We start from the raw sequence: 24455 nt of genomic DNA, 5'->3' as shown, positions 1-24455 counted from the left end.
TCAGCCTTTGGAATTAGTGATCCAGTTCTGTGACCCGCAGTCCTGTAATTCACCAAGCAAGCAACCAGAATTTATAAGAAACTTGTATATTTATAAATATATTTATATATATTTATATAGTACTTGTATAATATTGAATTTGGGCAACAAAACCCAAAGTATGTGTGAGGGAGTATGTGTGAGGGAATCCGTGCGCACAAGGCCCTTCCAGTGCCAGCCACACGTATGCCCTGTCATCTCCGTGGGTCTGGCAGAGTTGTGTCACAGCCCCTTGGGGAGCAGGGCCACTTGTGGTTCCTCTGTGGGTCTGTTAGCTCCCAGCTTAGACCTCTCCGGTGTTTTCAAAGTGTTCCTGTGGACGGTCTTCTCTGTCAGATTCCAGTGCTTCAGGCTTCATGATGGGCAGTGCATGAATTTGACAGACTTATAATGCCAACAAGCACTGGAACTTACTTACAGTGGATGAAAACTGGAGAGTGGAATGGAATGTTGTTCTTACCCCAAGAGTTTTGCTTTCTGTGTAACAGTGTCTGCTGTGTGATGAGTGCCTCTTCCTTTTTTGGAGTGATTTGAATTTGTTGCTGTGGTGGTGGTTTTCCATGGTAACTGCCGTTGCCACACATCTGGCGTCTGATGAAATGGCGCCTAAATCCCAGGGGTCCGGACAGAGCCCGAGTACTTCTCATCTCCTCATCCTGCCAGGGATGTGGAGAAACACTGGGCGGAGGGCGTGGCGGCCCTGGCGTGGCGGCCCTGGCGTGGTGGCCTTGCCGTGTTGACGGGGTTTGGTCTGCAGTGGCCGAGTTCCTGGGGCTGCATCATCAGGGCTCCTCTAGACGTTAGCTGGGGCTACGATGCTTCACCCTGGAAACTGCTACCCTCCCTGTGGAGCAGGCAAGTATAGGAAAGGGGGACATGCTTGGAAAAAATATTTCTAATTTTTCAAGGTATAAATATTAGCACTGCTTTGTTTGCTTGTTTGTTTAAACCAAAAATTACTAAATTAGAAGTAGAGGTCAGCCAGAACCCCACTGAGTTTCTGAGTGTGGCAGTCTGGTGTAGGTCCTGTTTTTTAGGTATTTCATGTAAAATGGAAAGTTCCAGTTTGCATTGGGGCCAAAAATCCCCAAAAGAAATCCTTACTGGAGGTGTATTATGGGTCACTGTATATTTGCTCATTTATATCTTGGTGACTAAATTGGCAAAATTTTTGTTTTTCCTGGTAAACATTCAGAAGGTTTTTTTCCTCAGTCCTTTTCCTCACAACATCACATTTGTCATTCGTGTATGAAGCAAACGGCTGTTGAAACTGTCCACACATCTGTGATGGTATGAAAATTAGCGGTGGCAAACAGAGATTTTCTTTCTTAGGTCCCACAAGGCCTCAGATGAAGTTGGCTTTACCCTAATATTACCCTCGAATTGTGACCCAGTGGACGCTGACCTGGTCAGGCCTTAGAAACCAGCATGGACAGTGCGACAAAAGGGTTATTACCATGGAAAATTTAGATCTCCCTGCCCCCATATAACTCATAAAGCTTAAAGTTTTCTCTTAAAGTAATTATATAATTCTTGTGTATAAACTTAGAAGGTGTGCAACCTTTATTATAAGCACACAGAGCATACTCCTTTTAATTCGTGAGCCACAAAGCCTTTTTAAAACAGAGAAAACCAGCAAGATGTGAAATCAGATGGACATGTAACTCTAATTTGAGTGTCTGACTTTGGAAAATGTTTTAAGAGCTGCACCATAGATTCAGCATGTTCTAAATTATATGCAGAAACTCAGATAATTATGCATTTGTATCATGCCAGTTTTAGTGCACTCTAAGGACAAAACGTTTATTTTCATTAAACAATGCATTTTTATTTCTTTTAATTTTGGGGGCAAATATGTGAATCATTAACCCATACATTTTTCTTCTTCTTTAAAAAAATAACATACCAAAACTATAATAAAAATGTAATGAGTAAGAAAAGTGAGTTTGGTTTGGTGTTCTAATGAACCCCATGTTAGGTCATTCTCTTAGAGGTATTGCATTGAATACCCATAAATCAGAAGTCGTTTCATGTTTTCAATTAACTTTTGAGATGGTTTATGGTCAATGCTTTTTTCCCATTATTTTATTGCAACTTTTCATTTTAAACTCTACCCTAAAGAGTCATTGAAGAAATGGTAATTACGTGAAGGGGTGGAGGTGTTGGCTAACTCTAGGGTGGCAAATGCTTTTGCAATGTAAAGTATCAAATCAACACATTGTACGTCTTACATAATGTTGTATGTCAGTCATATCTCACTAAAGCTGGTGGGGAAAGAGTTATTGTGCTAGAAAACCACATTTGTGTAAAATGTCTCATGCTTGGCAGCCAACACCATGTTCTGAGAACGGTGGGCTGTGTGTCATGCTGCCAGAAACTTTCCACTGGGCATAGTTTTGCAAGGGGCCGGGCGGGCAGGGAGCCGGGGACGGAGGTAGGGATATTTCTCCTGCTTGGTGACTGCATCATTTCTCTTGTGTAGGTGAAGCTGCTCTCAGGGGAGAACCCAGGATGCAGACCATCCCTGTGGTGTCTGCCCTCACCAGTCACCGCACAGGTCCCCCACCCATCAGTCCCAGCAAGAGGAAGTTCGGCATGGAGCAAGGGGATGATGACCTGGACTGTGAAAATGACCATGCTTCCAAGATAAGTCGCATCTTCAACCCCCATCTGTAAGTTCCCTGTTCTGAAGTGTGCGCATTCTGATTTCTGCTTGTGCGTGCAATGCTGGGGCCATGTTTGTCTTGCACTTTGTGTCGATGGTGAAGTGAAAGAGCCAGTAGTGCTCATCCGCCAGGATGGGGTATTAAAGAGATTTTAATAACTCATTAAGAGATACCTTTGCGTCTGACCATTGGCGCATTTTCCTCATGGATGTTAAGGAACTTATTGTTTCTTGGGGTTGTTGTCTAAAAACGTTTTTTCTTGCTGGTACTACTGGTAGTCAGCTCTTTGGTGAATGTCTTTACTGCCAGGAACATGGATTGGGTGGTTGGCACCTGAGCAGACTTCTGTAAAATGGCTTTACTTAGGAATCTAGAATTGAACACATTAAGAAGTATTAATTCTCACCTTATGTGTTTGTGGTATGAACTTGAGATCTTCCCAAAGTAGGAGAGATGGCTCTTTGTGTTTGTGGTAGGGGCCTGTTCCCTACGTCTGCTGCGTGAGCTTGTTGCAGCCATTCTCGTCTTGGGACCAGTCCTTGATGTGCCACCAACAACATTCTGCATGCATGACATATGTTGCTACCTCTCTCTGGGGCTCAGTTTCCTTATTTATGTAATGAAAGGGTTGAGACGAAAGCTCTCCAGATCTGTGTATCCTTTACCACGTTTATATTTGGAAAACAGCTTGTGTTTCTGTGCACTGTGTCCCGGCTTTCCATTTGCACTCTCCTTTAACACTCGCATGCTTTGAAAAGGAAGCAGAATGCTCTTCCACATATTTTCAGGACTTGGAGACACCCTGCCAGGTGCCAGGAGAGTTTGCTCTGGCAGGGGCTGTAGCTGGTTTGTGCATTCAGTCTGGGGTCTTGGCAGAGGCAGGGAGGGAGCTTCTGTGTGTCCAGGTAGAAAGGTTCTAAAGGCTCTAGGAGTTAATGTTTTGTAATTATTCAAGACACTCAGTTTCTCTGGTTCTGATTATTGAGGATGCTCCTGTTTCTGGCAAGACCATGAGGCTCCAAGAGTTCCCCTCTGCTCATTGGAGGAAGGGACCTTGCGCGGTTAGGTTAGGTGGCGGATAGCGCCAGCAGCCCTCTGCTGCCTCAGCGGCAGCAGTCCTTGGCATTCCACGCATTCCAGCCGCTTGGACTGTTGTGTGCAGTCATAAGACCCAGTGACAGAGGCATTTATCCTCTAATAAATCACCGCAGTGTTGGAGGCTGAGCCTGCAGTCTGGAGCCCTGGAATTTGCTACACTCAGGAAGGAATCTAGCAACAAGGCACTGCAAAACAATGAGCTCTTGCAAACGCTCTTGGCTTATAATTTAGATCTCGGGCGCTCAGCTATTTGGAGTTTATTGTTTTGTTACTAGGAATTTCTTTTTCTTCACATCCCCTCCTCCCCAAACCCAAATAAAAGACATTTGGTTTTGAGGGGGGTTTTGGAAGGAAGGAAGGAAGGAAGGAAGGAAGGAAGGAGAGAGACAGACAGACAGCCCTGAGGTAGTTAGTATGTTTTGGGATCATACATGCCTCAGTTGAAATCCTAATCTGACACCAGCTGTGCAGACTTGGACAATTACTTAATATATCTGGGCCCAATATCCTGCTTTGTAAAATGACAATGATTATAGTTCATGTATAGACATACTGTGAGCCAACAGAGTTAAAATTTGCAAGGAGTTTGACACAGTATGATTTATATTCAGCTGATGTAGGTATTACTTTTATTAAATCCGTTATTCAGATACTGGTACTTATGGTAGAAAATAAGAATACTATGGTGGTGAGTTTAAGGTTTCAGAGTGCTGCATTTCAGTGAGAAGTTCTGGGTTCAAATCCTAGCTTTAGTTTTCAGTGGGAGTAATCGTAGTTCCTTCCTCATAGAATGATTGTAAGTGCTTTAAAAGCACCCGGCTTTAGTCATTATTAATAGTATTATTAGAATGTTAAAGCATTTTGAAAATGATTTTGTAATTCCTTGGGCTGCTACAAATACGACCTTTGAAGTACAGCTCCATGATGACACTATAAATGAAGTATAAATAATAAAAATAGAATTGCTAGATTTCTTGTGTAATTTACAACTGACATTCTCATGCTAAATCTTAGGAAAAATAGAAAACGGCAGCCACCCCCATGGGCAGACGCCCTGGACCTAAGAAGGAAAGGGGATCAGTGTGTGGTCGGTTTCTTCTGGTGTCACTTGTTTGCCATGTGATAGTTACTTCGGTCGCATTACCAGTATTTCCACCTGTGTTTGCTACTAGTCGGGTGACAGGTTTCGCAGACAGACCAGAAGGGTACTCATCTCTAACCCTGCACGTTGTGCGGTGCTTAGGAAGTGCTGTTGTTTGATTTGATGAAATGTTTACCGTTTGAGGGATTGCATATATCCTCCTTTTTATTTACTATATCTAGGACCTTTTCCATAATAAGCTACAGACTCATGTGTATTTGGAAAAGAATGGGGTAGTGTATTTATTTGAAGAGCTTACAAAATGATTTTTGCCCTTTATCTTCTTAGAACATGTTGATATCATGCAATGAAAATGTATTTTGTTAATTTATCAATAAAGAAATCACTAATGGTGGAGGAAGAGGTGTTGTTGAAAAACAGTTTTGACGGCTAGCTAAGAGGGTCTTTAAGATGTATGCCTTGGCGGCATTTCATTACAACCATCACATTAAAATATTTTCCAGGAGAGAGATGGAGAGATGGAGAGATGGAATGGCTCTGAGCCAGAATAGGAAGCTACAGGGTATGCCTAGATTCATCTGATTTGGTTGGCGGTGGCGGGGGCGTAGTGTGAGGAGAGATGAGAGCTTTCCTTTTGTGATTCTCCAGAACTTATATATTGAAAATTTCTGGACACTGGGTGTAGCCATTTGTAAACCTGGATCATTTGAACTCTATTAGTTTTCTTGTTGATATTGCGACCCTGAGAAATATTGTGTGTGTGTGTGTGTGTGTGTGTGTGTGTGTGTGTATTTGTTTCCTAAGAAAACTGTTAACATGAATGTCTTTTTTGGAAGTCGAAAAGTACTCTCTCTGCTACTTAGAGAGAAAGTGAATTAAGGTATGAGGCAGGGGTGGGTAGAGTTGGGGTTCCTCTCATGGAAATGTCAGTAAGCGATTTTTTCCGTGACCTTGGTATTCAGGTATGGTTTGGTAGGGAAGAGCTCCCCCCATTCTCCTGCCTGTCTATTACCAGTTGGACTCATGAATTCCTATTGTATTCAGAGAGTTTCAGCTGCCCCTGATTTGGCAAATAAGGGTTCCCCTTGACTGGCTCTTGCATGCTTGTTACATGCCTCCTTTTTTTTTTTTTTAATTGAGCACTTTCTTATTTTTTGGCAAACAAGACGCTCATCTTCCAACCCCACTGCCTCGGCCATGGAATCAGCCATTTCTCCAGAGGACCCTGGCTCCTCTCAGGGTGGAATGGCATTTGGAAGCCAAGGTCTGGGTGCCAAGTGTGTCGTGCCATTGCCTCTGAATTTGAGTTGTCTGATAATGGTACACATTAGCTACATGAGGCATTTTACATCTAAAATTTAATAAAATAAAAAATTCAGTTCATCAGTGGCACAGGCCACATTTCAAGCTCAGTAGCCACATGTGGCCAGTCACCACTGTATTGGACACTATATCCGAGAGTAGGACATTCCTACTCTCAGAAAATTCCATTGAACAGCAGTGTCTCTAGACCCTTTCAGTGGGAAGAGCTAGGAAATGTTGAGTTCGTATTAACACTCCAGTGTCCTTCTTCGTCCTCCCCTCTCGGTGTGTCTGTCTCCCCGGTTCCCAACAACATCAGCGCATTCCCTTGTTGTTCGGCCCTACAGTGCACATAAAATAGTTTCAGAATTACTGTGGGCATACCATTTGGAAAAACAACCCTGTTAAAAAGAGTTCTGTTCTTCCCTGTAATGAGGGAAAATAGTCAAAGTACCAACTTTAAAACTTCTCCCCACCTTTCAGTGTTATGTTCATTAGCGTGTGTGTATGGGTTTATTAATTTGTTTCAATTCAGTTGTAGATTTTTCATCCTTAGTGTTGATTTCACTTCATTTTTTGACTATGTAGAACATTAACATTCTTCTAAAAGTCGAAACTATGTTTCACAGTATATGTGAGTTATGCTCTATACTCTATACTCTTAATGCTTAATACAGTACTGTCTGTCATTATGTCTCCATAAACCTGAAAGAAAAAAAAAGTCAAAGCAGTATTAAAAAGTACTTAGAGCCCTGGCTGTTGTGGCTCAGTGGATTGAGCACCAGACTGCAAAGCAAAGGGTGGCTGGTTTGATTCTCACTCAGGGCACATGCCTGGGTTGTAGGCCAGGTCCTCAGTAAGGGGCACACAAGAGGTACCCACACATTGATTTCTCTCTCTCTCTTTCTCTCTCTCTTCCTCTCTCTCTAAAAATAAATAAATAAAATCTTAAAAACAAAGTACTTAGAGAAGTGTTTTTTCCTCCCCTGTCTTTTTCACTTCTTTTGTTCCCTGTCTCTATAGGTGATTATCCTTCTTGTGTTTCTCTTTGTTAAAGTAAGCAGATACACGCGTGCTTTCTCATTTCCCCTTCTTTCTTACACATAAGTTAGCACTAACTTTATATAGTTATTTGAGCTTTGGTGTTTTCTTTTTTAAAAAAACCCTCACTTGAGGATATGCTTATTGGAGAGACAGACAGACAGACACAGACACCGATTGGCTGTCTCTGTATGTGCCGTAACTGGGGGTCAACCTACAACCTTCTGGTGCACAGGGCGTTGCTCTGGTCAACTGAGCCACCTGATCAGGGCTTGAGCTTCCGTGTTTTTGTTTTCTTTTTCTTTTCTAGTCGTTCAGTCATAATTGTCCCCATTCTCCCCTGCCTCCCCATTACTCTGCCCTGCCCTACTCACCTCCCACGTTCAGTGTGGCCCATCTCCCCCGCCCCCACTGTCTTTGTCCATGGGTCCTTTTCACATGTTCCTTGGTTTGACCCTTCCCCTTCTTTCTCCTGTTACCCCCTCCCCCGCCCTTCTGGTCACTGTCAGTTTGTTCTTTATTTCTGTGCCTCTGGTTCTGTTTTTGAGCTTTGATGTTTTCATTCACCAGTGTATTGTGGAAAGCTTCTCCTGTCACTTCCTCATCCTTGTTCACAGCTGCATAGTGGTCCACGGTGGGCACGTGGCAAAGTTCATTCAGCCAAGTCCCCTTTGTTTGGACATTTAGGTAATTTCCAATATTTTATAATACTGGTACTGCAGTGGATAATGTGCATTTGTTGTATCTTATGTTTTTGTAATACAGTACAAACTCTTGAAGGTTAACTATTGATGTAAATTCATATTGGTTTTGAGACTTCTGAGGTTGCTTGGCTGTTAGAGCCTAGTGAGAGTTCTGTGCTGAAAACAGTCTAAGATGACTTTTGGAAACAAAGTCGTTTTCGGCTTCGCGTGTGTGCAGGTTTGCGGTAGGGCTGGGCAACTGAGCTGTTTACTCAGTCACCTGCAAGAGGATGAGGATATATAATGAGTGCCTAACTTTATAGTGGCCCTGTGCTAGACACTTCAAATGTGTTATCTCATTTAACTCTCACACCATCCCTTTAAGATGGTGTCTTGCTCTCTGTGTGTGTGTGTGTGTGTGTGTAAGCTCCACTTACAGAAGTAGAAATCAAGAGGATAATGTGTCCAAAGTGGTAGAGCTGGGATTAACCCTGCTGTGTGTAGCACCAAAATCAATGATCATTTGATTATGCTGTAGCTCTGTCTTACCTTAGACGTGATTACATGCACTTAAAGATGGGCATTATATATTTAGCATGCTGCTTGGCCAGTCTAATGTCCCACACACGGCAGGTGCTAAACAGTTTGTGTTGAATTGAATTGCACCCGCTATCCAGAGAATGTGCTCTCTGAGCTCATGTTCCAGCTGGAGGAGGGCGCCCCCTTTTTGATCAGTGGTGTGCGATTGCAGAGTTGCTGCCCCTGGCCTTGGAACAGGGTGAAACCCAGAAGCTCACACTGGGATCAAAGCTGTGGACACCAGCCTTGCGCTATAACCAGCTGCTGAATGAGGAAGGGCCTAGTGAAGGAAAACATTCCTTCCTCTCACTGGTGGTGCTCTTTTGAAATACTGTCCTGGTGCGAAATGTGTCCATTGTTGTCTTTGCTTCTGCGGCCATTCCTTTGAAGTTTTCTCTCCAGTTCCTTGTGGCCGGCTCTGGTTTATCCTTGAGTGCATTATCCAATCTCAGGACTCACACTTCCCTTTGCTCCTCCTCCTACACTTCCTCCTTTCTCTTTCTCCTTCGCTTTCTTTTCTTTTTCCCTCCACTTCCTAATCTTAACTATTTTTACCCCCTTGGCCCTAGTCACTTCCCTCTTCCCTCTTTAAGGGTGAATAGAAAGAGAGGGAAAACAGACAAACTCAAAACCAGTAACTCTTTCATCTTGACAAGAGGTTGGGGGAAGCCTTTGAAATGAAATGCTGGGCATGCAATAGAAACAGGATTTAAAAAATGATTGTTGGCCAGCTAAAAGGAGTCTGGGGATTTTCCTCTAGGTTTTGTTTATTTTTTTGCAGTGGAGTCGATTGTGTGATGTTCCAGAGTGTCTGTGGTTTGTGGTGTCCCTGACAGTAATGTTTGATGATAACCCTTGGCAATGTCATCTGTCACACTCCCTGCTTTGGTGAGCCTGTGTTTCCTGTATCTCTTCAGCACCTTTGGTTTGGATGTACATGGACATGCTTACCAAGAGACTACATATTTTACAAACTCCATTAAAGTGCAAGAAGCGATTCCTCATTTTAAACTGAAACTAGACCTAGAGGGAATTAAAAAGTTGGCGTCATTTTAGTCCCTTGACCCACCTGGGGCTCCGTGAGGTAAACAGCGATACAGCTCTGTAGGCAGGGCTCTGCCACTGTGTGCTCGTGTCTGCTCAAGCCTCAGAGCAGGTGAGCTTTCCATCACTGAGGAGGGTGAGGGGTCAGGGTTCAAGGCACAGCTGTTGTGTCAAGACTTAGTAACAGCGGCTATTTATTGAGCAGCAGTGTGCGTCAGGCCTTGTGCAAATGCTTCCCGAGCATGAACCCATTGCTTTCTCACAAGCCTGTGATGTGGATGCTGTTGTACCCTCTTTCACAGGTGGTAAAACTGAGTCTCAGAGTGGTCCTGTAACTTGTTCAAGGTCTCACAGCTGGCCAGTATGTAACAGCTCGGAATCAAAACCCAGGCTGGCTGGCTATGGAGTCCATGCTCTCAGCAGCCCTGTTATCTTTTATCAATAGTGTATGTGTCTGGATACTGTGGAGCAGTCGATACAGGTCCTTAACACCTTAGAGTTTTAGAAGTTCTAAGCACTCTAAAAACACAGTCAGTAGATGCTTTGGAGATGAGGGCTGGAGACCATCCACTTTAGCACTCAGAACAAGGATGGGGGGGAGGTGGCGTGGGCATGAGGTGATGAAGGTTGTCAGTAATTAAAGGTACTGTGAAGGCAAACCCTCCCAGCCAGTCAATGGTGGTTCCCTTCAGAGACAATGGAAGGAGCAGCTTCTCATCTTCTCCTGAAGAGGCGTGATGTGGTGTCTTTGCACAGACACAGGCAAGAGCCCTGTGAGGACCAACAAGGGTTCCTCAGACTTAGGGAAGGGCTTTTTAAATCGTTCTAGTTCTCTTTGAAAACATCTGATCTAATTATAAGTTAGTGGTAACAGTAGTAGAATTAGTCTAAAAGATTCAAACTGGAGTGTTTTAAAATTTGCTTTCAGAGTATCTTTTTTTCCTTTTCCAGATTTCATAAATCAAATACTCTTCTTGAAATAGAATCCCTCAGACTATGTGCCTTCTCCTTTTCCCCCACATCCTTCCTGGCGTCGTTCAAACTTGGGAAGTTTTAGCCCTCAAGTTCTCTATTCTTCTGTACTTTCACACAGTCTTATAAGTACTCCCACAAACCTTCTGGGATATTTTAAGAGGATATTTTAGAGCCTTAATTTTAGGTCTCATAAATAAATAACTATGTAACTCATAAACCGAGATATTATTAAATAGGGTTTTTAAAAAAATCCCCCCATTGTATAAAACAAGTATGTGTGTTTACTTAAAAAAAATAAATTAGAAGGGAGCCTGGGTCTTTAATAAATGTTTCCCGTCGGGGAGGTGTAATCTAAGAGCTGCCCCCTGTGAGATTGACTCTGCCCCTGTGCCTCAGTCTTCGCTGTGGGTCAGGCTGACTGGGGTGGAAAAGGAAGCTGGCTTTTCTTGGCCGCTCCCACGTGACTTGAAAGGCGCATCTGTGTGTGACATGCAAGTGTTTTGCTACTGGAGTGCGGTACCTTTAAATAAAGGTCACAGGCCTTACCTGTGTCGTGTGCATTTCTTGTTTGTCAGGCTAGAGGCTTTTTCTCATTTTCACAGTTCAGTCAAAAACAAAGACCTCCTTATCCGAGCAGGGAGCTGTGTGCTCTTGCGAGCTGACATCAGCCTTTTCCCAGCAGGCATCACTTCTGCCTTAAGAGTCTTTGCGGAGAGCTGGGAGGGCAGATAGCCATCCTGCTACTGGCATTTTTCTGGCCACATAACAGAGTGAAGAAATGCCGAGAGAGCCAAGAGTCAAAGGAGATGAACAAAAGGGACTGATCTGGTGTCTGTTCTTGTCCCCATTGGGGACCTCAGTGGTGCTCATTCTGTATCACAAAGGTTATAAAACTGGGATGAGAACCTTGGAAAAGGGAGGACTTTTTTCCTGGAGAGGAATTAGAGAACATTTGGGGTACATCAGAGCTTTCATTAGGGTGTGAAAGTCACTTTTAAAAATGACACTAAAATTGGAAAAAGGAGTGTTTTTAGATTTGTGGATTAAGTCAAAGGCATTTGTTCAAAAGTGGGGGAAATGGAACAGCACAGGGTTTCCCTGTGTCCCCTCCCGCCCTGCTCCTCCCAGCCCTTCAGCTCTTTTCAGGGCGCTGCTTTCATGAAGATGCTTCTGCGCCGGGAACACTAGCGGCAGCTATTTTTATACATAGCTCAAGGATTAATCTTGGTGTTGTTTTATGACCACACAGGCCTCTTCTTACTGCAGTACAAAGCCAGTCTGTCCCGAAAGGCTGCAGCATGCTGTCACTTTGGTAGGTTTGATTGAGGACCAGAAAGGGGAAGGCTAAGAAATGTGCTTGTGTGCGAGTGTTGGTGGTTCTTTTATTTTCCTCTAGGATGTTGCTTGTAAATCAGTCATTTGCCTGTGCTACATGCAGTTGGAACAGAGCGAGGTAGTTTACAAGCCCCGTGTTCTGTGTCTAGTGTTGTTTTTATTTAATAAATGCCAGTACGTGATCTCCATCTTCTTTGGTAAATCTCTCTCTCTCTCTCTCTCACATACACACACACTCACACATTCATGCTCTCTCTCTCTTCATTTTGAAGTTGCTCCACTGATTGCCTCTACAGCATAATTAGAGAACTTAATGTTGCAGTAATAATGTGCTGGGTCTGGCAGTAGCTAGAAACCTTGCCAAACAAGATCCAAATTCTGGATCCAAGCTTTCATAGCCCCAACACAGGCAAAAGGTGCTGCAGAACAGAAGAAAACAAAGTTTGCTGCCATACTCTCCGCTAACTCATCTTACCTACTGCCTTCCCTTCCTTGAAGAGACCTGAGAAGTACAACTAATGGATCCACATAGAAATCAGCTCCAGAAAATGTGGGTCAAGGCCAAGTTAGTTGAGGTCACTTTACAAGCAGGTTGGAAACCTCTTTGCTTCCCCAAATTTGCCCCTGTCCTGGAGCCCATCAAAGAATGACAGTGGAGTTTTCTAATGCATTAGGAGTGGTTTCCTTGGTTACACATGACCACTGAAATGATACCCCTCCCCCCCCTTTGGGGATTCAAAGCACCACTGCCCATAGCTTGTGTCAGAACACCCTTGCCTCAAGATGTTTGAAGGAGAAACAATGTTCTCTGGCCAAAGCTTGGGAAGGACTTAACCTGATCTTCTGGATTTGCTCATGGGCATTAGCACATTTCAGACTTTGGAAGTCTGATGTACAGAACCATTGGTCAGTCTAGTAACTGTAACAGTCAGTCTCAAATGTAACTGGCTGTGGAATCCTTTATTCCTTTTTCATGAGACCAATTAGGACTATTCCAGGAAGCATACTTCCCTGTCAGAATGAACATTTTATTTGGTTTCAAAATCCTGTTATTAACATTCAGACTGACAAAGCTTGGTGTTGCTGCACAGCTTAACTATTGTAATGAAATTATTGTATAATTTCTTGGTTTGGGATTGCTGGATTCCATCTTTTGTGCCTGGGGCTTTCACGGAACTTCACCAAGGCTAGAGAAACCGAGGAAGCTGGAGGTCTTTGTCTTCCCTTGACCTCCAGTCCTCGTCTTCCATCTCTGCGTCTCTCCTTCCTTCCTCCCTAGGTGTTTCTAGGGAGCAGATGATCTCCACTTCCATCTCTACTCTCCAGTCCAGTGCTGTGATCCTTACCAATAGTTTTAATGAAACTTCCTCATACACTGGCGACCTGCTAATGGTTTAATCCAGAGGAAACCTGCAATTCCTTATCCTGCTTGACCTCTTCTTCCTTGTAAGTCTCTTCTCTCTTGGGTTCCATGGATCCTGACTGGTTTTCTTTGGATCCCCTCCACTCGACTCAGAATCGTCCAAGGGCACATCATTATCACCGTTCTTCAGAGCTCTGTTCCTTCTGTACAGATCCTTCTGATGAAGTTGATATTGCCAACTCATGGCTTGAATGACCACAGTAGATGGATGATCCCCAGTCTTGATATTCCAGCCGGCACCTAACATTCACACTTGTAGAGCTGTCTGCCTTGAGGTCCAGTGAAGCAGCGGACCTCAAGTTCAATGCTGCTTCACTAGAATTGATTTTAATCCCTTCTTCCTTCTTCTAGCACTTTCCAAAGTCTGTCCCCCATCTTTATGATGGGACAGCTATCTTTCCACTTGCCTAGAAGTTTCCTTGTTCCTTCTTCTGTTTCATTTCCCACGTCTGATCCATTGCCACACCTTCTAGAATCTGTCTGCTAAGTGTTTTCCACACAGGACCTGGCATAGGCCATAGTTTGGACCCCCATTTCTATAGCAGCACCCCCATACTGGTCTTGATACTTTAGTGTCGGGAAGAGTTTTCTGAAGTCTTACTCTCTGCTGGAATTCTTCCACGACTCCCAGTCAGCTCCAGGAAACATTGGACAGGTGTGTCTCCAGGAGCTTCTGTCCCTCAATGAGCTCCACCTTGCCAACGGAAGCCTGTGAGCCTGCCCTTCTGTCCTCCCACACTTTCCTTGCCTCCTTCTCTTGGCAAATGGTGATTCCTTTTGCTTTAAGATGAACACTTCTTTGTATAAAATGATGGCACTTTGGTGTAATCATGTGCCCATCTGTCTGACACCTACCCAGGCTGCATTGTTCCTCCTGGCCATGGGCTGAGTCTTACTCATGTCTGTCCCACTAACACTCAGACCAGTTCCCGACGCCTTCTAGGTGCTAAATAAGTGCTTGAATGAAAAATGAGTCGGGTTGAGAGTACTGATGAAGCACTCTAACCTTTGGGAAAGATTATAAGAATTCCTTTCAAATAAATATGTAATAAACCCTGAATGGCACCACTTCTTGTACTTCCAAATTTTTCCTTGGAGCCTTGATGTCTAGTTCAGGTAACATGCTAGAACCACCACGACCTCCACTGCCTTTCCCACCCCGGCTCTCCGTAGACAGAACTGTGCAGATCCCTGGTACCTGGGCAAGTGCACAGTTTATAGTGAGTCACTAGCCCAGCTGCGATGCTTATTTTGGATCAAATGATCTGTCCCAGTGTTGACTCTGAGTAATAAGCCTTCAGAGCGGTTTTTTTTGTATGAATGAAATAGTTTTTTTCCACTTCTCTGTTTATATTTCTTCTTATGCATATTGCCCTGATCTCAGTGTGAACACAGGTAAGGTCTATGGAAATCAGAAATTCAGTTCAGTTGGGTGTTCATCACAGGTCAGAGTGATGGCTGTGCATTGCTTCTGGGTGGAAATCCACCTGCAGAACAGATCTCTTCATACTAGAAAAGCAAACGGATCTCTGCCCAGGTGTTAACTATACTTCTGGTGTTTTTCACATCTCCCTAAAAAGTTTCTCAAAGCCAAAGTGTTTTTCAACTATTTTACAGTAGAGCCATTGCATTTATTTCATTTATGTGGGATAGCTTCGGGCTTGCATCACTGACAGCCCTCATCCCCATGTGTTGGTCATGACACTGCATCATTTTGTGTTAGGCTCTTAGCTTTAGAGCAAGGTAAACATTCAAGTGTGGCTAAAACACAGACATCCTCTAGGGGCCGTGCACCTTGGGAATGGACACCCTGGGGAAGAGGGGCTGACAGCTGTGAAACCTCGATCAGCAGGTGTTTCTTGTGAGTGTATTTGGAGGATATGGCAAATTTTGTTGGCAGGCCGTGGCTCTGGCTCCTTTTGGATTACAATATAAAATTCAGCTTCTTTAAGGGTGAACTTCAAGGACTTTGGTGATCTGTCACAAACTCCTTTCCCCAGTATTACTTCTCGGTAGATGGTCTTCTTGGACTACTGATCATCTAAAGACTCCTTACCTGTGGTTGAATTTTAAAGTAATTTATTTAAATTTCTGCTAGTATATACTTTTCAGCAAGCTTGCATGGAGTGTGAGAAGCAACTCTCACAATTCAAGGAGGATTTTCCAACCTGCCCCTTGACCTCGGATTTGAGGCTGATGTTTGAAATGCAGAATTGCACCTGGAGGCATCTTACAGGTGTGGCCTGCCCCTCTCTGGCACACAGGTTCCTCCCCACATCTTGGGTCTGCGCTTGCACTTTTGAAGGCTCTTCAAGGGCTCCCAGCACCCCATGTCGCCCAGACTTGAAGTAGGTCATTCTAAACATTCCAGATTTGGTGATGATCTGACCCTACTTCCTTCTCTCCCTCCACTGCCCTCTCTACTTTTTATTTTGGAAAAATGTTCAGATCTGCAGGAACATTGAACTGGTATAATGAATACCTACGTGTCCTGTACTGGACTCGCCCGTTGTTAATATTCTGCCGTAGTTCTGCGCTCTCTCTTTCATGTGTGCTGTAGACAGTGATGTGATCTAATGTGCCACATGTGCATTCATATTCATAATGCCCTTTATAGGTGCTTTCTTTTAAACTCAAGATTCAGTTACAAGTCCCATGTCGCGTCTTTACAGAGCTCTTCAATCTAGAATAGTTATTCCTGTTTTGCCGGGGTGGGTGGCGGTGGCCGTGTTGCTCTGGAGGGTCAGCCCCCGGTGAGGTCTCCCTCCGGAAAGCCCGTGGGACCAGTGGTGGGGAGAGTGTCTGTCAACCCCAGGAGGGACGCCGTTGTGTAGGGCAGATGAATGAACTGTTCAGGATGTGTGTGTGGTTCTTGTGTGGTAGGAAGTGAGCTCAGAGACAGGAACATGGGAGAGGGGGCAGAGGCGTGTGCTGACCAGGGAGGCAAAGGGCTTGGGAGACCAGGATGGCTGAGGTCTGGGGAACCAATTCTAACTTCATTCCTGCTCTGAGATAGAACCTAAGTCACCATTCCGTACATTTTTATTACTGCCCTGAAGGTTCGTTTCTGTTCCTAACCCACAGTTCTAAGTTTTACTTTTAAAAAATGCAGTGCTTTCATTTACTCATGGCAGAATGGAACTATTCCTTTTCTCCCTAAATCTACAAACCTCCAATAAACCCCTAGTAGATTGTACTCTTGTAAAATCCCTAGTTTTTTTTTTTTTTACTTAGAAATAATTCACTTGAGGCTCGAGTGAAGTCTCACTGTGAAAACTGGTGGCATTTGTGTGTAGGGGGGGTGGTTTCTAAATTTTTAGCAGCACATAGCATATCTGATAAAAACAATCCCAGAATTTTTAATACATCACGTTAGTAACTCCTTAAGGGCTTAGTGATTGGAGATAGGTCTGCAGTTGACCCTGAAATAACATGCACAGGTTTGGATCCAAATATGGGCTCACTTATACACAGATTTTTTTTCCAATAAATATATTGGGACATTTTATAGAGATTTGTGACACTTTGGAAAAACAGACACATTACACAGGCTAGAAATGTTGAAAAAGTTAAGTATGCCATGAATGTACAAACTATATTGTACATATTTTCTCCTTATGATTTTCTTAATATTGTCTTTACTCTAGCTCACTTTGTTACAAGAATACAGTATTAGTATATAATGCATATAACATACAGAATGTGTTATTAGCGTTGGTGTTATCAGTAAGGCTTCCAGTCAACAGTAGGCTATTAGTGAAGTTTTTGTGGGAGCCAAAAGTTTTACAGGATTTTCTACTCTGGGAGGGGGTGGTCAGTGAACCTAACCCTATGTTATTCGAGGGTCAACTGTGCATGTATGACCTAGAAAGGTGATGTTGGTTCTCGTGGTCACTGAGTGGTAACAGTTGGCGGTGGTGTGAGCATCCCGCCCGGGCTCTGGAGCAGGGGCAGGGGCAGGGGCAGGGGCAGGGGCAGGACCCCCTGTGCTTCACAGGAGCTCTGGGCTCTTCCTGCCTCCTGCTGCTGACGGCCTCCTTTTGTTCCTTTTCTTTTTTTTTTAATTTTTTAAAAATTTAATTCTTATTCAAGTACAGTTTTCTGTTTTATATTCCCTACCCTGCCCCCGCCCCCCAGTGCTCCCCACCTCCCTCCCATTTGCACCCCCCTTTTGTTCCTTTTCAAGGGTTGGTTCAACTCTTCATTTCCAAGAAATGTAGCCCAGTATCCTTCCAGTAAATTTCCCCCTGTTCCCCATAGGCTAGCCAGCCTTGTTTTATGTTGCTTGTAACCAAAAGAGCTTGTTAACGAATACGTATATTTGGGTTGTTTGCAGTGTTTCACTGTCTTTTGTAGAACTTCTAGGGCTATCATGTATTTCCCTCCTTGTTCATATCTCATTTCCCCACTTTCTTAAGAAGTGGAATTTCTGGGTCAGGGCATGCGTTTCTGCTTTCCCTGGCACACGCTGCCAGCTGGGTGTCTGGTAGGTTCACTGGCTTCCATTCCCGGCAGCAGCTGTCAGCGTGTGCCTGCGCCCTGCCTCCCTGGGCATTTGATCTTCACAGGGTTTGTAGGGTGTCACTGTGTCATGACTTATCTTTTTTCTCTGCTAGTAGGGAACTTAAATGGTCTTTTCACATGCTTATTGGCCATTTGGATTTCTTTTGTGACTGTTAATATCTTTTTTACAAAGAAAGGGTTCTCCCATCTTCTTTCTGTTGATGTTGGCGCTCTTCATATTAAGGCTCCTTTGTCAGGTGTGTTAGAGACACAGCCAGTTTCCTGATTTTCTATTTGCTTTTCAACTTCACTGTGTTTTTGAAATAGGGATTTTTAAAAATGTGTAAGTGGTTAAATCACTAAATGTTTGTGGTAAAGGCATAAGTGTTCTAGAAGGGACTGAAATGCTTTGACTGGTACCTTGTTACTCGTATCTACAATGTGTGTGGATAACAGGGTGACTGTACAGGCTTAATTCAGGTTAGCTGAGGAATGAAGAGAACGCATTGTTTGTACTGTCATTGGTTCATTTATCAACGTTTGCCATGTGCCTGCTTGGCTGTGGCACTGGGGGATGTGGGTGTGTGTGAGTCCACCCTGGTTAGGGGAGGGAACAGCTGTCTGGGCCTGAGGAGGTGTCAGGGGTCCTCACGTGCGGCGGGCGGAGTGCAGGTTGCACTGGCTCTCAGAAGGCTGTGGCCGCAGTCCCATGAGAGCAGAGGCACTGCCGCTGCCATCTCCATATAAAAACCAAAAAAAAAAAAACGGATTGCGGCTTCTACCCTGGTGCCACCCAGGGTAAAGGGGGCAGAGCTTACATCGTCCCCTACTGCCCCACGGAGCACTGTGCGGGAGTGGTCAGAGGATTTGGGTGTTCGTTTTAGTAGTCTCTCGATGGGTACTATAAGCAGGCTCTGAAATCAAGTTTAAATTCTGTTTTTATTTTACCATTTTACCAGATGTTTCCTGTGGTTTGACAGATGTACCACTTACTCGAAAGTTACACTCCTGAGATTTTGAATGTTATGGACACTGTTGCTATTGACCAGGATTCTGTCAGGGCAGGATTTGGATGACAAGTTTTGCATCATTTTTGGGTTGAAAATGTGTTTTTCCCCAGAACAGAAAGGCTGTCTCTTTCTAAAAGTGGAAGATAGTCTGCTCTTATCTTCTCTGTTACAGTTCAAATCTCCAGTTTATGAAGACTGTGACCGGGTTGGTCAGTTTACTTCAGTAAACACCGCTGTGCCGCGGTGGACATTTACTTTTCAAAAGCAGCTGGACCTAAGTACATGCAGGTTTTGTTTGAAAAACTCACGTGGTACAAAAAGAACTCAGGTAGCAGGCAGGTGGAACTTTAAACTGGACCGAAAATCTAACCAATGGCCCGCTGCCTTGGGCTCGTCGACTCTGGGAATGGCTAAGAGAGCCACCAACTCAGCATTTTTTGCACCCCCACTACAGCCCCCCAAACAAACCATGGGTTGCTGTGGTACCTTGCCTTCCCCGTGCCTGCAGTCAGCATTTTCCTGCAGCCCAAGAATCCAAACAGAAAAGAGCCTCTCGTCCAGGGTTCTGCCCGTGGGAGGAAAGCAGAAGGAAGTTGCTTCCTACAAAACACTAGTGAGACTAGTTGTGGCTGCAGCCGAGGAAAAATGGGGATTTTTGACATTCCTTCTGCGAGGGGCCAGCTGCACGGGTGCTGTGGAGCTGCGTGCACCGTGCTGCCAGAGCCGCTCCGTCTCCAGCCACCTTCCTCTCCTGCATTTTGTTTAGCCTTATTTTGGAGTTTTGTAAAAGGCTTATGTTATGGAATATGGAGAAACAAAGAAAGAGGAAATCACATACTGTAATTCTGACAGCAGACCTCTTTTCTCACAAAATGGATCTGTAATGATGAATGTAACATTTTGGCAAGACACCCTCTGTAAATAAACCCTCCCAGGAGTTGCTAACCTATGCCAGGACCCAGAGGAAACTTTTTCTACAGCGTGGGGGTAGGCAGGTCCCTTACCTTTCAAGTCTCCTTTCGGCCAGGGACTTTTATTCTGACAGGCATTCTGCCTATCCCGTTTTGTGCCTGGGACTGCTTGCCAAGTTTGTGAGGCCCAAGGCTTTCTTGTGGGAGGACGCTGGGCTGTCTTCATGCTCTTTGGCAATGATTAAAGTGAGGTTAGTACCAAAAACCCTTTCATTTTATCCCCTTATCCTTGCTTTTTCAAACCAGATGGCAACCCTGTATTTTCAGCTGTAATTAATTTAAACTGTGAGGCAGCAAGTGCTGGGAGAGGTAGAGTTGATTTTGCTCAGAAGGGACAGCAGTGATTTTTCCCTCTCATCCCTCACCCCTCACTGAACGGCACCTTGTCCCAATCACATCCATGCCATGTACAGTTTCTTCTGAGAGGGGACTGCAAGGAGAGCGAGGGCTGCTGGTGGGGCTGCAGCACTGACCGCAGGTCACACATGTGAGCTGGGAGGGCTCATGCACATGGGTAATTGTTTCCTTAATGGGTTGGAAGTAACCAGGTTTCAGGTGGTGGCTGACATGTTATTGCCAGGCTGGGCTATCATGTGACCCTGCTCTGGACAATGGTGCATAGTTTGAGGGGCTGTGGATTTCGGGAGGACAGGGTGCTTTTTCTTCCCATTGAGCTCAGCTGCCAGGATTGCCTCCAAAAGAGGGTATGTTTTAGGTTTAACATTTATTCTTAAAGAAAATTACAAGGGAAATAAAAGCTCTTGGCCACAATTGAAGTCTGGAGGTTTTGACCTCAGCTATGTGACCACTTCCCTCCGTGGAAATCCTACTTGAGTCCTTCCTCTGTGAGTTGTTTTAGTGCACAGGCCACTAGACATCAAGAGATCCTTCACGTTTAATACGAGTTGAATGCTTTCGTTTGATCTCTTAGTAACCTGTGGAGTGGCTCCGCAGGGCAGTCACTCCTCCCACCCTTCTCGCCCCTCCTCGCTCTGAAATGAAGCTGAGGTTCAAATGGAGAGAGCCTGTGTCTCGGTGCCCTCACCTGCCTGCACAAACAGGTGTGACAGGTGTGTGTTTCATCATTTGAGAAACACATTTTCTGGGCAGTACGGAGGAGTTGTACATTGAAGATCTGTTAACAATAATGTATGTGCAAAGCACTTTGTAAAACTGTACACTAATGTCATACAAATGGTAGTTATTACTGCGTATTATTAACATTAGCCATCCTCGGATGACTTGAAGTAATTTTTAAAGGCCCGTGGTGAGAAATGAGAACCGCAAATATGTAGCTTGTGAGTCCCCACAGTGCTTGCTCCTGATTGCAGCACCATCGACCATGTGCCTGTGTTTGCTGGATTCAGTGAGCCGGGTGACGGATGTTCTCTATTAGCTTGCATGTCAAATGTTTACATTTTTCACAAGCATTTCTCTCATGAACCACTTGGACTGTGTTTACTAAGACTTGTTGTGGGTGAGGCCCAGCCTTTTGGAAACCTTTTATTTTTCCCTAGTATAGAGGGACAGACATGTAGTGGAAATGCATCCTGTAGTTCCAACCTGCTTTATTACCAGTGACTTGTCAAAACTCATAAGGACTGAAAATTAAATGTAGAACTACCATATGATCCAGGAAGTCCATGTATGGGTATAAACCCCAAAGAATTAAAAGCGGGGTTTTGAAGAGAGATTTTACACCCATGCCCGTAGCAGCGCTATTTACAGAAGCCGAAGGGCAACATAGATGTCCATCACTGCATCCAGGTAAACAAAGTGTGGGCTGTATGTACAGTGGAATATTATTCAGTCTCTACAGAGGGCCACATTTTTGACACAGGCTACAGCGTGGATGAACCTTGAGGACATTATGCCTAGTAAAATGTGCAGTCACAGAAGGACACATAGGGTATGGTTGCACTTTGTGAGGAGTGAAGTTCATAGAGACAGAAAGTAGAGTGGTGGTCGCCAGGGGCTGGGGCAGGGGGCGTGGGAGCCGCTGTTCAGCGGGCTCAGAGTTTCAGTTTGGGGAGATACAGCGTTCTGGAGATGGTGGTGGTGGTAGTTGCACAGCAGTGTGCGTATATTTAATGCCTCTGAGCTGTGCACTCAAAAATAAAATGGGGGATTTTATGTGTATTTTACTACCAAAAACTAAAGTACCTTTTAAGGACTAATGATTAACTTCATGTAGTTCAACTGAATAAACAATAACGAGTCTATTACCCACAAGGATGGAAAGCAGGGCTGAGCCCTTGTACACTCTGCCCAGCAGGGTGAGCAATGCACGGGAGGAAGCGAACAGTGTGGAGGGCAGGGGTTCAGCCCCGAGGGGCTGGTGTTTGGTGCCTAATAATAGGGAGTTGCAGTGTGACGACTTCTATGGTGGAGATTTCAATGTAAAAGGGGGGTAGGAAAGTTTGTGTCATTCAGGGTGTTGTTGGGGGGGGTGGTAGTCATAGATTTTCTGCAGGTGTTTTTTAGAATCAAGAGTTTGGGGGGAGAAGTGCCATTTCATTGTTGGATGGAATCATCAGGTTCCTTTGCTCCCTTCTTTTCAGGGCTCTGGGTTTGGATTGAAGATCATTTTAAGAGCCAGGGCACTCTTTCGACGTTGGAGGTGGTACAGTGAAGCTAAGCAAACAGCACAGGGAAAGTCAGTTCTGAATCCTATGAACAGTTTGAGAATAACTGTAAAGAAATAGAATAGGAATCAGAGAAAAGTAAACATAAAACACTGAAGTGTAAGCTATCAGTGTTTTTTGTTTTTGTGTTTTTAGGTCCCTTGGTAATTTTGCAAATTACCAACAGATTGGTAATTTGCCTATCAGTTGTCAGCATGTTAGAAGCCTTTGAAGCACCTGAGGGTCCTCTCAGTATGTTTTAAGTAATTTAGATCAGTTCCTATCATGTGATCTGAGTTAAATAGCTTCACTAGCCTTTTCCTCTAGTTTTTAGAAAGATGGAGTTCAGCCTGAGGTCACCTGGATGCTCAGAAAGAATTGATGTGCTGCATGGTTTGCTCTCAGAGAGAAGGTCCTTTAATAACAATTTTATAATAAATAATTATAGTCATTAGTAATTTAATATTAACAGTGTTGACTTTTCAAGAATATGTGGATACCTTTTATTAGGTGACTATTTAATCACTGTATATACTCAGTATTTACAGTCACAAACTTTTTAGTATAGCAATAATTTAATTCAGTCATTTAATTTTGTCTACCAATTTTCTGATTCCAGTCAGGGTAAGTGGGTAGTTATAGAAGGAAAACTGGCTTTCTAATTTTTGTTCAGTGTTGGAAAAAATGTGCTGAATTCTAGGTGATCTCCTAATATCAACAGGTCCACAAAATGATTTGGAACTGGTTACCCACACTGTCAGGACTGGACCCCTGGGGAGGCTGCTCGCCATCAGGCCTCAGATTGCGATCCTGGAGAGAGTGTCTGGGAGAGAGCCCGCGGGGGGGGGGGGGGGGGGGGGCNGGTGGGGACCGCAACAAACCAAACGGCACAGGAAGGACATGTGATAGTTTGTCTCTGATATGCATGCACGTGTGATGCAGACTACATAGTAACTTACATCTCTAGCCAACATGGGCTCACAAATATAGCTGAATTAAAAGAACAAAAAACCAAACAGGCTGGTTTTAGGTGGCATGCTTACTGTGTGGCAGGACTGCGGGCTAACTGTTGGCATTCGGAAAGTGGATCTCTGGTTGAGTACAGGTCCTGGAACGATCCCGATTTCAAATGTTCTGTTCACTTCAGTGCTTAACTAAGTAGACCTCATGCCCTGCTTTTCGGTTCAGAAATAAGCTTCCATAAGTTGAACGGAATTACCTTTTCCTGTGTGCGTGCTCTGTCCTTTAGATTACATCTGGAGCATTGCGTCCACTTCTGCGCACCACACTGGGAGGTGAATGTTCATTTGGAGACCATGTGGAGGTTGGAGAGAGGACAGGGGTCTTGAATTAGGGTCATTTGGAGGGATTCTTGTTGGGCGAAGAGAGTTCTGGGCATGGCAGGACTGACATAGAAGCAGCTGTCTAGTAATTGGGAAAAGAAATAGATTTCATTGAAATTTTCCAAAGGGCTGATCTTTAACCCCAGAATCCTACTGGAAAGCAGATTTCATTCATTAGGAGGAAGAACCTTCTATGGAGGCTTTTCAGTGGTTGAGCCGGTTGCCTAGAGAGGCAGTAAGGGCCTGCGTGCATGGCAGCCCTGCATCCATCCCTCCTTTACTCACAGCCACCTCCCCAGGAAGCTCTTTTCTTGCAGGTAGGACAAAGCATCCAACCTTGACGGATTTATAATAATTTTCCAGCAATTTGCTGCAAAATGTGGAGTAAAAGCTAACAACGAGCCTTCAAAAGAATCTGAATGGAATTATGAAAGCTGGCTCGGAACCAAACCAGAAGAATGAGAGTGGAAGTGGCGATTGGAGGACTTTTCAGACCATTACTTTCTGGAGGGTTTGCGGGGGCCGAAGTCGTTTCTCCGGTCACCCCTGAGCCCGCGTGCTACTGCCTGGAGTCTCATGAGTTCCTCCGTCTTACCAAAACCACTGGGCTGGCTTGCTGTTGTTTGGTTCATGCGCAAATTAGTTCTCGCATGCCAGGCAGTGTGGTGGACCCGGACTTATGGAAGCCTCTGGTCCACGCCCTGTGCGTAGAGTTTC

The 24455-nt window shown here is 44.4% G+C and overlaps 1 protein-coding gene across 6 annotated transcripts in view; it reads left to right on the top strand.

The window, feature by feature from the left end:
• Positions 1-24455, top strand: part of VGLL4 (vestigial like family member 4) — a 153458-nt gene that overhangs the window by 109763 nt on the left and 19240 nt on the right. For 5 of the 6 annotated variants that reach the window (XM_037050693.1, XM_037050710.1, XM_037050701.1 and 2 more), the window contains one exon: positions 2522-2711. In XM_037050693.1, the coding sequence (XP_036906588.1) occupies positions 2522-2711 (190 nt within the window). Of the gene's footprint in view, positions 1-2521; positions 2712-19905; positions 19963-24455 lie in introns of those variants that run through there. The other variant, XM_037050728.1, reaches the window with a different exon arrangement.

The sequence above is a fragment of the Sturnira hondurensis genome, unplaced genomic scaffold (genome assembly GCF_014824575.4).
Source record: "Sturnira hondurensis isolate 20B ecotype Veracruz unplaced genomic scaffold, ASM1482457v3 Scaffold0000867, whole genome shotgun sequence".
In the NCBI taxonomy this organism is placed as follows: Eukaryota; Metazoa; Chordata; class Mammalia; order Chiroptera; family Phyllostomidae; genus Sturnira; species Sturnira hondurensis.
The sequence above is the reverse complement of the archived record's forward strand: the minus strand, read 5'-3'. Positions and strand labels throughout refer to the sequence as shown.